This window comes from Cercospora kikuchii (genome assembly GCF_019650295.1).
Source record: "Cercospora kikuchii DNA, contig_00002, whole genome shotgun sequence".
Lineage (NCBI taxonomy): Eukaryota > Fungi > Ascomycota > Dothideomycetes > Mycosphaerellales > Mycosphaerellaceae > Cercospora > Cercospora kikuchii.
The window spans coordinates 300,757-314,522 of NW_025408583.1; the positions used below are offsets into that span (position 1 = coordinate 300,757).

The 13,766-nt window shown below is 54.1% G+C and overlaps 4 protein-coding genes across 4 annotated transcripts; 2 read left to right on the forward strand and 2 right to left on the reverse strand.

Annotated features, from left to right (window-relative positions):
* Window positions 1–681: 681 nt before the first annotated feature.
* CKM354_000236400 (peptide-N4-(N-acetyl-beta-glucosaminyl)asparagine amidase) lies at window positions 682–2,147 on the forward strand (the record flags this gene model as incomplete). Its single annotated transcript, XM_044797523.1, has 2 exons — window positions 682–1,675; window positions 1,729–2,147. 2 exons carry the CDS (start codon window positions 682–684, stop codon window positions 2,145–2,147), a joined length of 1,413 nt encoding a protein of 470 aa, XP_044653458.1.
* Window positions 2,148–4,099: 1,952 nt separating this feature from the next.
* Window positions 4,100–5,227, forward strand: CKM354_000236500 (uncharacterized protein; the record flags this gene model as incomplete). Its single annotated transcript, XM_044797524.1, has 2 exons — window positions 4,100–4,609; window positions 4,667–5,227. The coding sequence occupies 2 exons, from the start codon at window positions 4,100–4,102 to the stop codon at window positions 5,225–5,227; spliced, it is 1,071 nt and encodes a 356-aa protein (XP_044653459.1).
* Window positions 5,228–5,520: 293 nt separating this feature from the next.
* On the reverse strand, window positions 5,521–8,229 carry CKM354_000236600 (uncharacterized protein; the record flags this gene model as incomplete). The annotated part of the gene is made up of 1 exon (XM_044797525.1): window positions 5,521–8,229. The coding sequence occupies one exon, from the start codon at window positions 8,227–8,229 to the stop codon at window positions 5,521–5,523; it is 2,709 nt and encodes a 902-aa protein (XP_044653460.1).
* Window positions 8,230–9,616: 1,387 nt separating this feature from the next.
* On the reverse strand, window positions 9,617–10,900 carry CKM354_000236700 (uncharacterized protein; the record flags this gene model as incomplete). Its single annotated transcript, XM_044797526.1, has 1 exon — window positions 9,617–10,900. The coding sequence occupies one exon, from the start codon at window positions 10,898–10,900 to the stop codon at window positions 9,617–9,619; it is 1,284 nt and encodes a 427-aa protein (XP_044653461.1).
* Between the last annotated feature and the right edge of the window lie 2,866 nt (window positions 10,901–13,766).

Genomic DNA, 13,766 nt, shown 5'->3' on the forward strand with positions numbered 1-13,766 from the left:
CGCGCAGTGTCTAGTCATGCAGTCACTGGCAAATGGTCTGATGACGCCCAGCACTGTCTGCGCTGGAAGAAACAATGTGTTGTGGACCGGTGGACCAGCAAAGACGGCACACAGTAATGACGCCAAGAGTGCTTGGCTTTGCATCTTGTCGACGCAGCAGCTCTTCCAAATGGCAGACGAAGCAGATAGGCAGTCGTTTGCGTGGTCGGCGTGAGGCATATGTATACGTACGATGCAACAGTGCAACGCAATAGCCATCGCCAGTCTTAGTAGGCGGCCGTGGTGGAGGGCGCGCATCACTTGGGGGGAAAGCGACAAGGGGGCACAGACCACGACCGGTGCTGAGGGCGAAGGGTACGCGTCAGCGTGTACGTTTCCCTCTCCAATCGTCCCTTCAACACTGTCAAAGCCGTCGTTCAGACCATTGTCGCTGCTCCAAGACCACCAAAGCGTTCAATATCAGTCGTCGACGGCTCGACAGTGTTGCTCGTGGTGTTCGCTATCGACGACAATTCGGCAGGAGGCAGTGTCAAGCCGAGAGGAAGGCGCAGTCGCCGTAGACCAAGGACCCTGCCCGCAGCCACAGCGACCGACGTTCACTCATTCAGTTCGCTTTCCTTGGACTTGCACAACTTCACCTACGACCACCGAGATACACACTCTCACACAACCGCCGCGACCATGGCAGACCGCAACCCTCCTCCAAACGGGGTGCCGCGACGAAAGCCAGTGCCACAGCCGGCGTCAGCACAACCGCTCCCGGAGAACTGGGCCAAGGACCTCACGACGCAGTTCCGCCGCACACTATCGACGAAGCGCATGAACGAGTTGAGCAGCAGACCTGGGTCGATGAGGCGATCGTCGAGCAGGCGAACAGAGCTCGTCGTCGTCCCATCACCTGCCCCACCCGTACCCGCCCGCCATGCGCCCGCACCCCCGACGGACGCGCCAACAATACCACAGAACGACATCGAGCGACAGCGCTCACCACCACCAGAGTACTCGTCACTCAAGAACATTCCGACCGTTCCAACTCCACCTACCGACACCAAATCGATGCGCTTTCGAAATATGCTCGTTTCCTTATCGAATACACCTTGTAAATGGGAGAACCCTGGACTTCTAGACGACGCATTGGCCAAACTTCCGCTCCAACGGATATATGATGAGGCCCAGGAGGAATCAGATCTTTACATGGCTGAAGCGGCATCGCTCGGCCCAAATACAAAGCCAGCGTGGGGCTACCAGGACTGCGTGATTCGCGCCATGATGAAATGGTTCAAGCGAGAGTTCTTCGAATGGGTCAACAACCCAAAATGCTCAACATGCATGATGCCAACGATTGGACGAGGCATGGTTGCGCCGCTTCCAGAGGAACAAGCCTGCAGTGCATCACGAGTGGAGCTATACCAATGCAGCAACCCACAGTGCCAGTCCTTTGAGCGATTCCCTCGATACAACGACGCATTCGTTCTCGTTGACACCAAACGAGGGCGCATTGGAGAATGGGCCACATGCTTTGGCATGCTCTGCCGCGCACTAGGGAGCCGAGTCCGATGGGTCTGGAACGCCGAGGACCATCTCTGGACGGAAGTGTATAGCGCGCACCGCAGGAAGTGGGTGCACGTGGACTGCTGTGAGGAGGCTTGGGATGCCCCACTGCTGTACACTCAAGGTATGTACCCATAACGACTCGTCGTCGTCGATCCACTTGCTGATCAATATTAGGCTGGGGTAAGAGGCTCTCATACTGCATTGCCTTCTCCGCCGATGGTTGTCAAGACGTGACCCGTCGCTATGTGCGCAACCCAGCTGAGCACGCTGCACCTCGGAACAAGTGCCCTGAGGGTGTGCTGCTACACATCCTTGCCGAGATCAGAGCCATGCGCCGTCGCGACATGGACAAGCAAGAGCGCTTCCGTCTTAATGCCGAAGACATGAAGGAAGACGCCGACTTCCGCAAGATGATCATCGAAGCTCTCGCATACAATGTCAGCCGAATCCTTCCTGGAGGCGACGGAGTGAAGAGCGATCGATCACGAACGGATCCCGACGCCTTGAAGGCGCTCGAAAGCGCACAGGAAGAACGTCAACGACAACGCGCTCTGCGCAACCAACAAAACAACCACCAACAACCTCAACAATGATGCTGACATCGACACCCTTTTCTACTTCACTTCGAGTGATACCCCCTGGAAACCTTCTTCATTCGATTTTCGACGCGATCTAGTATCAGCGATTTCCTCAACCACGCTGGCGGTCGACGACATATACCTCACCTTTCTCGTATGTCACCACATCATGCTGCACAAGAGAAGCAGCATTTCTCTCGGGTTTACCGTTTCCATATGTGCTACACTGTCACACAATCTGTTCTTGGCGAGGAGTCCATTGGAGCATCACTGGCGCAAGACTTTGCATAAATTTGAGAATTGGGAATTACTGGGCATGCATCACGCTTTTACGCTTTCCGCTGTGCTATGAAATGGATGATACCACTTCTGGGCGACGGCATTTGGGTCAAGCGAGGAGTTTCTTTTTCTGTTTACTAGTGTCTAAATGGGCCTGTTTTGTTTTCTCTCATACACACATGGTCGATGGAAGGAAGCAAAAAGACGATGTGCACGTGAACATTTTTGAAGAGTTTAGCGAGATACCTCTTGTTTGGTAGTAGAAGGGAGATGGAGATGGCCTTGGTGCCAAAATCGAAGAATTGACAAGCTTCTACAATGCTTCTGCCTTCCACGATGCTTCTACACCTTCTTGCGGTGTGTGCCTTTGTCAAACACTACCAATAGAGAGGCAAAGGCAGATTTCATGTGGTCCCGTGAGCTGCTTCCTACTTTTCGCTAGAACGCGTGTTGCCAAGGTCGCCGCGCTTCTGCAAGCTATTTTTGGATTTCTACTGCGCTGCGCTGCGCTGCGCTTCCTACGAGGCTGCATCCACACACACCACTTCGCCCCAGCTCGCCGCCGCAGTGATGACATGTCTACTACGAAAACGAATTGCTTGTGCTGCAGTTCAATGGCACGCCGTAGTAAGCACGGTCTGATTATCAACTTTCGCGGCCGCGCCCAATGACGCGTTCGCGATGGAAGCGAAGACGAAGGTGTGGAAGCAAGGGTACAGACTTGGTGAGAGGCTGGGCTGGGTTGGGTTTTCCGGGGTTGTTTGAAGCCTGTCTGGCTGAGTGTGTGGGGACATTGGTGATCTTGAGATCATTCACCACGGAATTGTTGATATACTGGGAGATCGATGGCATGCGAACAGAATAGAAGAAGCCGAGAAGGAATGACTGTACGAAAACGGAGGATGGAGTATCTCTCCGTGAACTTATTTTATCGTGTTCGGTGAAGGCGTTTCGGCGTATGTCATGGAGGAATCGGCAGGAAGCTGTGCAGCATGGCCTCTTTCTCTCAGGGTACACACCGATATCGATAGCACAATGTGTAGGAGGTACGCGTCTCTGGAGAACAAGCACAGCTTCTTTTGCTTTGCCACCCGCTAGGCGTGTTTCAGACTTGCCAGCCGTACCCTCTGCTCCTCTCCTCTCAGCCTCGTTCTCTTGTATCAATGCTCTCATCAATGGAGATCCGGGCACTCGTTTGGGCAAGGAAAAGCCACTGGGGATGAGTACGCCTCGCAGCCGAAACAGACGTTCGAGTGAGACCGGAGAATTGGACGGAAGAGTGCCTATAGGCTGCAGCGGAATTCCCGAAGAGAGCAAGTGGGTGGATTCTTGCCTTGCAGGCAGGGTTCTGCTGACGCTAGAGAAAACGTCAGCCACGTCTTCCCACGCAGCATGCTTGCACAGCCATCATCATCGGCGTTGCAGAAACGACGCAAATAGAGGTATACATATCATCGTGCGGTTTGTCCTCTGTTTCACCTTTCCTTGCTATCTTCCTGCTTTGCTTTGCTCTTTGTTCACCATCATCAAACCCCTCACACCCGTTTGTGTCGCGTACCCGTCTTTCGTTACTTGCGAAGCGAAACACGTTCGACTTGACTTGCAATAACAGAGAGCGAGGACATTACAACAAGCGACACGCGTCACCAGAACAGAATAAAACCGCGAGAAGGACCACCACCGCCAAGATGGGCAAAGCAGCCAGAGCGGCGTGCATTTTCGTGCCGATGGCACTCACCATCGCCGCCTTCGTCTGCGGCGTCCTCCTGCAAGTCGCAGGCTGGAACACACTCGACTCGTACTACTTCTTCCGAGCGAACCTCACAGATCTGAACGTCGAAGGAACAGGAGGCGGCAGCAATAGCGTGCTGAACGACGCGATCGGTCAAATCAGAACAGCAGGCGGCATTGGACAAATCTACGACATTTACCTGTGGAACTACTGCTACTCGAATCAGACGGATGGAAGTGATAAGGACTGCACTGGCAGGAAGGCATCGTTTGTCTTTGATCCGATCAAAGAGTGGGGTCTGGAGAGCACGAACAGCAGTGATAGCTCGAGCGACAGCAACTCGGATAATGTCATTCAGAACGCGATCGACAACGTTCGAGAGAACTACGATCAGTACGCGGAGGAATTGCTAGGCAGCAGTGGAAAATCTGCTCTGAACGCATACCGACACGTTGCGAAATGGATGGTAAGCTTCCGCGTTGCACTTTCTACGCACCAAGCAAGCAAACTAATGAATGTCTAGTTCATCGCCTACCAAGTCGCCTTCTGGACCAACCTCGCCGTAATCCTCATCGGAATCTTCGCCCTCTTCTCCCGCATAGGCTCCCTCTTCACCTGGATCCTCAGCATCGTCTCCACATTCTTCACCTTCGCCTCTGTCGTAACAAGCACAGCCCTCTTCACAGTCCTCGTCTCCGCATTGAACGAAGTCCTCGAACCCTACGGCATCGAACTCTCCCTCGGCCGCCAAGCCCTCATCGTCGGCTGGCTAGGCGTAGCATTCTCCCTCGGCGCCACAATTTTCTGGCTGTTCAGTATTTGCTGCTGTTCGGGAAAGAGTAATCCTCATCATAAATCCAACAAGGGGGGATTGTTGCAGGCTGAGCCAAAGGGAATGGGATATGGGATGGAAGAGGGTAGAGGTCGAGGAGGCTTGAAGGTTGAGAAGACGGGGGATTATCAGAGAGTGGAGTCGCCTTATATGGGTGCGGCCGATCATGATCAGGTTCCGTTGCATCAGTATGGGCAGTCGAATCCTTATGCTGCGCCGCAGGCTGGGTATGAGCCTTATAGGCATTCGTGAGAAGGTTGTGAAGGGAATGGTATGATTTCATGATGATCACCTACGAGCGAAAGAGCATCGCGACGGAGTTTTTGGTCAATTCGGTCGGCAAATTGGATTGGAACGAAGTGTCGCGAAAGAAGGAAAGGAAGAAGAATGCAATCCCCGCGCAAAGAAGTTTTGATTCCTGCGCACGCGATGATACCACGAATTAGCATGGCATAGTTATTTCTGACATGATGACCTGAGAGGAATGAACAACACTTCAGTATACATGTAGTGTTACAAAAGCTTCCTCATCATTGCTCGCTATCCTATTTCCCATTTTTCGCTCCCTCCAATATATCCCACATAGGCCGTTCGACAATCACAACTTCCAGCACGCGATCCTCATCCACACTGAAAGCAGAACTGTCTTCCAACGGCACAACACCCAGGATGGGACGATACTTGAACGTCAACCACCAAGGCTTCTCCTTTGACGCGACGACACCATATTCTGCCTGATCGTCCGTGCTCTTCACGCGCGTCAATCGAAGCTCAGACTCTTCCTCATCCAGGTCATCCTGATCAACTTCGGAAGATTCAGGCCTTGTTTGTTGCTGCTGGCTGTCTAGATCGACGTCCATTTGTGACCCATTCTCTACGCGCAGCACTCTTCCTGGCAGACCGTCTCGATCAGCAGCAGTTCTCTTGCTGCCTGCACCGCTGGTTTTGGTCCGCTTTGGAGTTTGCAAATCAGCTGCACCGCCGCTGGTACTTTGTCTTCGCTTTTTGGAGGGGAGGTCCGCAGAGGCGTTGAGCATGAAAAGCCAGTTGAAGCCATAGAGCCAGATCCGCTCGCGCTGGGCAGAGATATCCCAGACAGCATCGATCACGCGATCTCGGACCTTGTTGAAGTCTTCCGGCAAGGCTGAAGTTGGATTGTTTCGACTCCAGTCAGTTAGTCTGCCAGCAAGGATGTCGAATTCGTACATTTGGTGTTTGGCAGTCATAACCCAGAGCTTGTAAGGGCCTTTTGGCAGTTCATGCGAGTGCGCATGCGGATTCTGCCTGGTGGAGTGAACTCCAGGATTACCATTGACCAAGTCATTCGATCTTGCATGGTTCAAAGTAGGCCGGAAAGAAAGCACCAGAGGAGTACTGTCCAACTTTGGTAGGAGATGAGCAGCCGGGTTCTGAGCCCAGTGCTGACCATAGTACACCACGAGCCCATCGTCATCGTCATCGGAACTGTCCGAGGAAGAGTCATTGTTCGAGTCACCGCCCTTCGCGTCATCTGCTGTAACATCGAATGCCGGTGCAGTGGGGTCTTCGTTGCCTTCTAGAACCCATGTATCGAGATGTCCAGACACATCGCCTGCGGCCAATACGCTGCTATCAGAAGAGAAGGCAAGCCGTGCAATTGACTGGTCGTAGCTTCGGAAGGCATCCAATGAAGCCAACTTTCTGTGATGCCGTTCCAGCTCGACTGTGCGACCCAGAATTTGAACGTGCTTTGGCTTGTCCGGGACGGCGGCAGTGCGAGCGATGTGGACTTCGTTGTCCAGCTTAACGACGGCTAGCCACTTGCTGTCTGGAGAAAAGCGTAGCGAACGAGCGCCTTCCGAGCTGAGCGCCCTTGGTACATCCAGCTTGCGAGGGACGAGTACTTCCGAGTCTGGCCTTTTGCGCAGCTGGAAAGCCTTGATTTCTGCATCTGTAGCAGCGGCCAGTACCTTGCCGTCGTCTGAAATTGCCGCACACCGAATCGTCTGCTTTGTGTTGAGCGCAATCTTCGCGACTAACTTGCGAGGTGGCTCGGCCTCTGGATTGTAGTCGAGAGTCTGCGTTCTTGCAATCTTCCAAATGCTAATGCTGTTCTCTGCCCAGCTCACGAGTAGCCTGGCCTGACGAGCGCTCGTCACTGGAGGTTGCTGTGGCAGATGTGGCAGAGTCCTTGTATACTCCTTGCCATATTCTCGTAGAGGCGTGACGACGGGAGCCAGATCGCCGCCGCCAGAAACAACCACGCTCAAGTCCTTGCTGTCGTAAGATGCCATGGCCTTCACCTCGCTCTTGGTATGCGTCCTTCTGTGATGCGCTTTTGCCCATGATTTGCGGCCAGCAGGATTGGTCAGATGATGGTACACTGCCAGTCTGCCGTCCAAGCTGCCGGTAAAGATCGTCTGCCCGTCTTCGCTGGTGACAATGTCGATACAGTCGGAGTCGTGACCCTTGATCCTCTGAGTCAAAGAGTAGGATCTCCCATCCCAGAATACAACATCTCCGTTCGAGTCTCCAGACACAATATCTCCATTCGGCAAGCATTTGACCTTCCATACGAACTTGGTCTTAGGCGCTGGCGGAACGCCTGCTCCCAAGCTCATAGTCCTCAATATACTGCCATTCCGCGTGTCGAAGATCCGGATGTTGCTGTCAGCGAACCCAGCCACGACCCGATCTCTTGTCTGGTAGGTGATGCTCATGCATTTCGCCTTCTTGCCAGATACCCGAGCCAGAAATCGCCGGAATTGCAAGTCATTGTCCGCCGTAGACAGAAGCACAATTGATCCATCACCACATCCAGCAACCAAATCTTGTGATCTTAGCTCTTCCTTCCCACCAGGCAATTGTCTGGGCTGCGCAGCAAAACACCACGCCTCGCTAAAATTTCCCGTGCTCTTCTTTTTCGGCGCGCCCTTCTCGAGATCCCATTCTGTGACATCTGGAGAAGACGCTATGCTGAAAAGCCTGTGTTGACCCAGCACCGGTTCGCCATCGAAATTCGTCTCATCTGGCTCTCGAGTCCACACCAGCCCATCAATGCTCTTACTGCTTGCGCCCGGAAACACCGTTTCTTGCACCCACTTCCCTCCTAGAGGATTCCATATCTCAATTTGCCCATTATCTCTCCCAATCGCCAGTCTCAGCGTCGGCTGCGGGAAACCTTTCGGAAGCTTTTCATCGCTGGATCGTGTGAAAGCGACTGCTGTGATGGGTCGTACGGGATATTGCACAAAGCGCGAGCGATGGACGTCCATATTCGTAGACGTTTGGGCGGTCGCCGCCTAGACAGACATTTTTGCAGCGCTTGCCTCAAGTCCGTTGATCGGTCCTACCTTCGAAGTGCTGCTTGCCTATCCAAACTTTTTCGCTAGAGAGGTGCTCGGTTCGCGCCAGCACTAGCCATATGTGGCTAGTGTGAATTTGCTCCAGCCGGACCTCACTTCCGATGCCCTCGAAGCTTTGATCCATGGCCATGCAAGAGTGTGGGCATTCGTGACAGACAGTGCATGCCAGTTTGCTGGCCAGAACAAATCACCAGCAAAGCATTGACCCTGAGTGGTCATGTCGTGACGGAAATTGTGAAGCACAATGTGAAGATCATTTTCTCGCGGAAGTTACACGTAACGAACGGGATAGCACGGCCGAGGTGGAGATCAGGAGGGAATTGAGAACACGCAATGTTATTACCATGTACACTCGTATGTCTGGCACCCTAAAACAACGATGCTGCTAGGAGACCGGATCCAAGGAATGCATCCTCGTCTCGATACTCGCTAGTCGCGGTCAGCAAAATGGCAATCGGGCAACATCCCCACCAATCTCTTGTTGCCGCAACTGATTTGGCTTCTACATCTAAAGAAATGGTACCTTGGGTTCTCCGCATAGGAGTGTGAAGAGCGAAGGAGTGCTCGTCCTCCTGAGCCAGATTGTGCAGCATTCATTCCATGCAGCGGTGACCTCGCTTCCGAAGGTGCCACCTTTTCGAGACGGTGAACGGGAACTGCCAGCCTATGTGTCACTAGGAATTCCATTAAATCGTGCACGAGCACTCATTGAACGAACAGGGCGAACTTCGGAATTGTTTGTGGCATTTTTTATAAACATGGGGGGTATCTGTCGCTGCTACTCGAATCCGAGTGCAGATAGCAAAAACGCTTCAAGAAAAAAGTGCAAGATCGAATCTTGCCGGCGCCCGTCGCCGGATTCTTGTATGTGTGCGTGTGAACGATCTTCTGATTCTGTTCCCGGCTTCCATTTTGCTCAGTCTGATTCCACGAGGTAAATATGCTTTCTGCTTTTTGGGGGTTCCAGAATCTCTCCGACTCCATGTACCCGACCCAGATAGACTACCCGTACATGCTGTCCTCCTTGCCCCGTCCCGTCTATGTGCCGAGCTTCTTTTTGGCTGGCTACATGAAAACGACGCGGCGGAGGCTACACACAAAAGAAAATGCTCAAAAAATGCAACGCTCGCTTCAATGCTGTGCTGAATGCTATGACGTTCATACACGTACAATAGGTACGTCCCACCGTATTGTGAGATGTTTTCCTTGTACAGTTGTTGATACAACAGGTGCTGCCGTAAGCAGCTGGCTTGTGCCTGACCTTGGTGTTTGGCCATAGGGATGACGGCCAAGTCCGCTATTGCACGAACTGTGGCTGCGACATGTACGTTTGTTGTTGCATCGCAAAGTTGTTGTGATGCATTTGTTCGCCCGCTGAGGGAGGAGTGGGGACACAGTGGGCTGCGCGGTTCACGTATGCTGGGTTCGCACCATAAGTGCTGACGGCCATCTGGTCCTTGTCCGGAGTGATGGGTGGTGTCAGCATGCCAAACGAGCCGGCGTGATAGCCGACCTTTTGTGGTGTTTGTGGTGTGAGATACGAGTTGGGCCCAGGCTGTGAGTCGATCTCCATTTGGGTCTCGTTGACAGGGGTCTGGTTCTGGGCTCGCTGTGATTGGGCAAGCATAGCCTGGTGCTTGAGGAACAGGTCGATGGTTGTTGACACTGAGGACAAGTGAGGCGATGCGTACTTGCGTAGTAGCGCTTGCGAAGGGTGAGCGAGGTGGTTGGACAGGTTTAGTACAACCTGAGGATCGTATCGTGCAGACCAATCATCGTACCGGGACTGCGGCCTGTTCAGGATGCAACGAGCCAGCGCAAGAGACGATCGAGCCATGACGGACGGCCGGGAAGGGATAAACTCCTTGTGGTACAGCGCCAGCTCGGAAATATACCAGGACATGTGCTCCAGCTCAGGGTCGAAGGCGACTTCCGTCAGGGCAAGCTGCAAAAAGCCGGTGACTGTAGGATGGCCGATGACCCAGTTGAGAGTCTGCAGCACGTGCCACTCCATTTGGGTGAACATGTCATCGTCGTAGAGTGAGCAGCACATGGACTTCAGTTCCCGGATCGTGGGTACACGCTCCTTGCGATCACCGTATTTGGCGGCAATGAGGAGCGCAGCACAGCCGACGAGCTGGTAGTGGCGCTTGTAGACCACCCGTCTTGAGCAGTACCGGTCGAGCAGGTTGACAGCGAGGTGCAGAGTCTCTGGCAGCAGTTGGAAGGCGTGGTGGGCTTCGAGAAGAAAGTCCAGGAGGTACGGGCGCATGAACCATTGAATCTCGGTTTGGATCTCGATCGAGTGGATGTCGGGCATAGTTTCGGTCTCCATGTGCTCCATGTGGTCAAGAACATCCTCCTGGTATTCGTCGGCAGTCGCTCGTGACAGTTCCTCGCCGAGCGCCTTCTGCCTGAGCTTGGCCACGTTGCGGGCCCGCTCACGTTCTGCCGCCGCTCGTGCAAAGACACCTTCATCGTCATCGTGACTTTCCACGAAGTACGAATCGCAATAACCGAAGGAGGCAAAGGTCCTTGGGCCAGCTAGTTGCTGAGACTGTGGTTGAGGTTGGTACGCCATGTTGGTAACGGGGTTCCAGTGCGATTGGTGAACGTGTTGTCAAGTCTCCAGGATTGACAAGTCGTCGCAAGTCGAGATTTTCCGGGTGTGCGAAAGAGTGGATGTCCAGCAGTTGAACTGTATTAAAGAGTGTGAATCCTCACTACGAGGCCGGTCGAGAATGAACGTGATTAGTTGGTATTGTAGAACCCAGTGAATGAACAATCCAGAACAGTGATCCTTCGACGAAAAGCCGAATGAAGGTGTTATGAACAACGGCTGGTGAGGCCTAAAATGTGTGAGCTGTGGGGCGTTCGCTGGGTGGGGTGCGCGTGAAAGTGTCTTCGAGTAGGTACCATGAACCTTACGTAGAGCACGATCAGCCAACGGCGCGACTGGGGTGCATACCTTGAGAATTAGATTACTGTGGTGCTATTTGGTGAGAGCTAGGTGGGCTGCAGAACGAATCGTCTCCTTGCGAGCCACGGTGAGGTAACCGATTGGGTCAAGGTTCCAGCAGACTGTTCTCGGTCGCCTGGGATGTGGGTGCCAAGTGCAGAGAGCGAGCTAACGCCTCCACAGGTGTTGGTGAATGCTGAGTGGATCGAGGGTGATCGTGCAGGAGTCTGCGAAGAATCTGGGGAATGTCAGTAATTCGTTTGCACAGAAATGCACGATGAGGCAAGGAGGTTCCGAGCCGAGGGTCGGCTTTCAATAAAATGATAGTAGCATACCTGAGCAACCGTCACTCCTGTCCTTGTAGGATGGGAGTAACTCTTCTGCACAGATTGCAACGTGGTCGACTGAAGCTTGTCTGGGGTGAGCACAATGATTTGCAGCTATTGTGATGGAAAAGTCAGCATCAGAACTAAACGGACTGTCATTGATCACATGCAGGTCCCGGAGAATGGTGAGCTTCGTCAATGGTTGCCTGTATTTGAGGTGTGGTGCAGGAGAGACAAATTTGACGCTGGAATTGCCTGCCCGTTCCAGAACGCTCGTGAGGAATGCGATGGCCAATGGCTGTTGAGCCTTGAGTACTGACGCCACACCTCGATGCCAGAGAATACCGCACAGTCGATGTATTGTTCAGGTGAACGGGCGGCATGTTGTCAAGTCCCAACATGATGCCATGGTGCCCGTGCTCGTTGCATGTACAACCAACGGGATTCTCGAGCGGCCAACAACAACGCCGAAAACCACAGCACTCAGTCTGGCAGGTAGAGGCGAATGGACGTGCCGGACATGAGCCGTATGTCGAGTGTAGTACTCCTGACAGGTTCGAGGAAGGGGGACGTGACGGCGGGTCGGGCGTGAGGAGAGGATTTGCTGCCTGAATCACGATCTCGACTGCAGTGATGCTGTCTGCCGTGCTGAGACCTCTCGACACTCTCCGGTCGTACTGATTCACCTTCGGCAGGCACGCTGCACCTGTGGGAAGCCACGACGGAAAGCCTCCAGCAAGCACCACACCTTGTTCTTCTTCTCCCCTCTCGATGTCCCATCATACGTGACCCGTCGCCGTCGTCTCCATTCCTGCTGAGGTCTCCCTCGGTGTCCGTGGTCCTGGTGCATGCGTGGTGATGGATGACGTTCTCTTACCTTTCGAGTTGATGGCAGCACACGAGCCGATCCAGGAGCAGGATGATAGGTGGGCACGAGACCTGCCGACGTCGAGGTGGATGGTGCAAGATGTCGGAGCGGTTGGGAGGATGCGGACGTCAGGGAGCTCTACGATCAACGAAGAGGAGAGGTCGACGTTTTTGATGAGGACGAGGTGGTGCTGGTGTCGAGGCTGACCGGAGCACAATTTGCAGCGGTCACAGCACCTATGACAAGGCCAGCGGCAAGGAGAGGGAGTGGAGAGGATGATGCCGAATCCGCGGCGAATAATCGACTCCCTGCTCAATGATCCATTGCAAATTGGGGTGGAAAACGAAGGACAACGACGGAGGTGAAGGAGAGGAGAGCAGAGCAAGCTGCACACAGACACTGATCCCAGCGATCCACCGCCGACGCTTGCACGTCGCTTGGCTGCAAGGTCAGGAAACTCTGCTGCGCTCACGGCCCATCATGCAACGACCCAGCGCCAGCCGACGGTCGTGTCTAACTACGGCAACTCACTCTGTGCCAAAGCCCAGACGTTTTGTGCGTGTCAGCTGTGGCCGGCGAGAGACTCCTGCAGATCCATCATTCGACCGCCGTCTCTAGTATGCAGGCTCGGCAGGCTCACAGCAGCTGTGGCTTGTGCTGTGCCATGCCCCATCCCGCTCACACGACGCTCCAGCTGCCGCCTGTGGGACATGCCCTGTCCGGTGCTGTGTTGTGCTGTCTGCCCTTCTGTTACTGAGCATCCGCCGCATGTCCTGCACGCCACGCCGTCCACGCTTCACGTTGTCCGCCAGGCAGAGCGCGCGCTGGTGCTCGTCGCCATGCCCAGCGGCCAGCGTCCAGATCCACAATCTCGCCGTCGAATCACAGCCGCCAGCCATTTCGCTGTCTTATGCAGCTACCGCTCATTGAGTTAGCCCCCGGTGCGCTGACGGCCACTCATCCTCGCCCGAACCTCCTGCGGAAACCCAGCACTTGCAGGTCGCTACCACGCATACAACGACCAAGGCGCTCCAGAGATTCGGCTCTGCTCCTCATCGAGAGCTGCATGCACTCTACCCGCGTGTCCTGGCAGACGCGTCCGCGAGACACGACGAGGCCAAAGTGGGCGTTCGCACTGACTTGATTGCCCCAAATCTCATCATCCACCGCCCAAAGCCTTCCAAACCGCCTCCTAAGCGCTTTCTACTCTCCGATCTCCATTTGAGAGCGGCTACTCGCATCCTGGGATCCCAGGCATGTACGTCAAATTGCAGCACGACGAGGCAAGCCATCT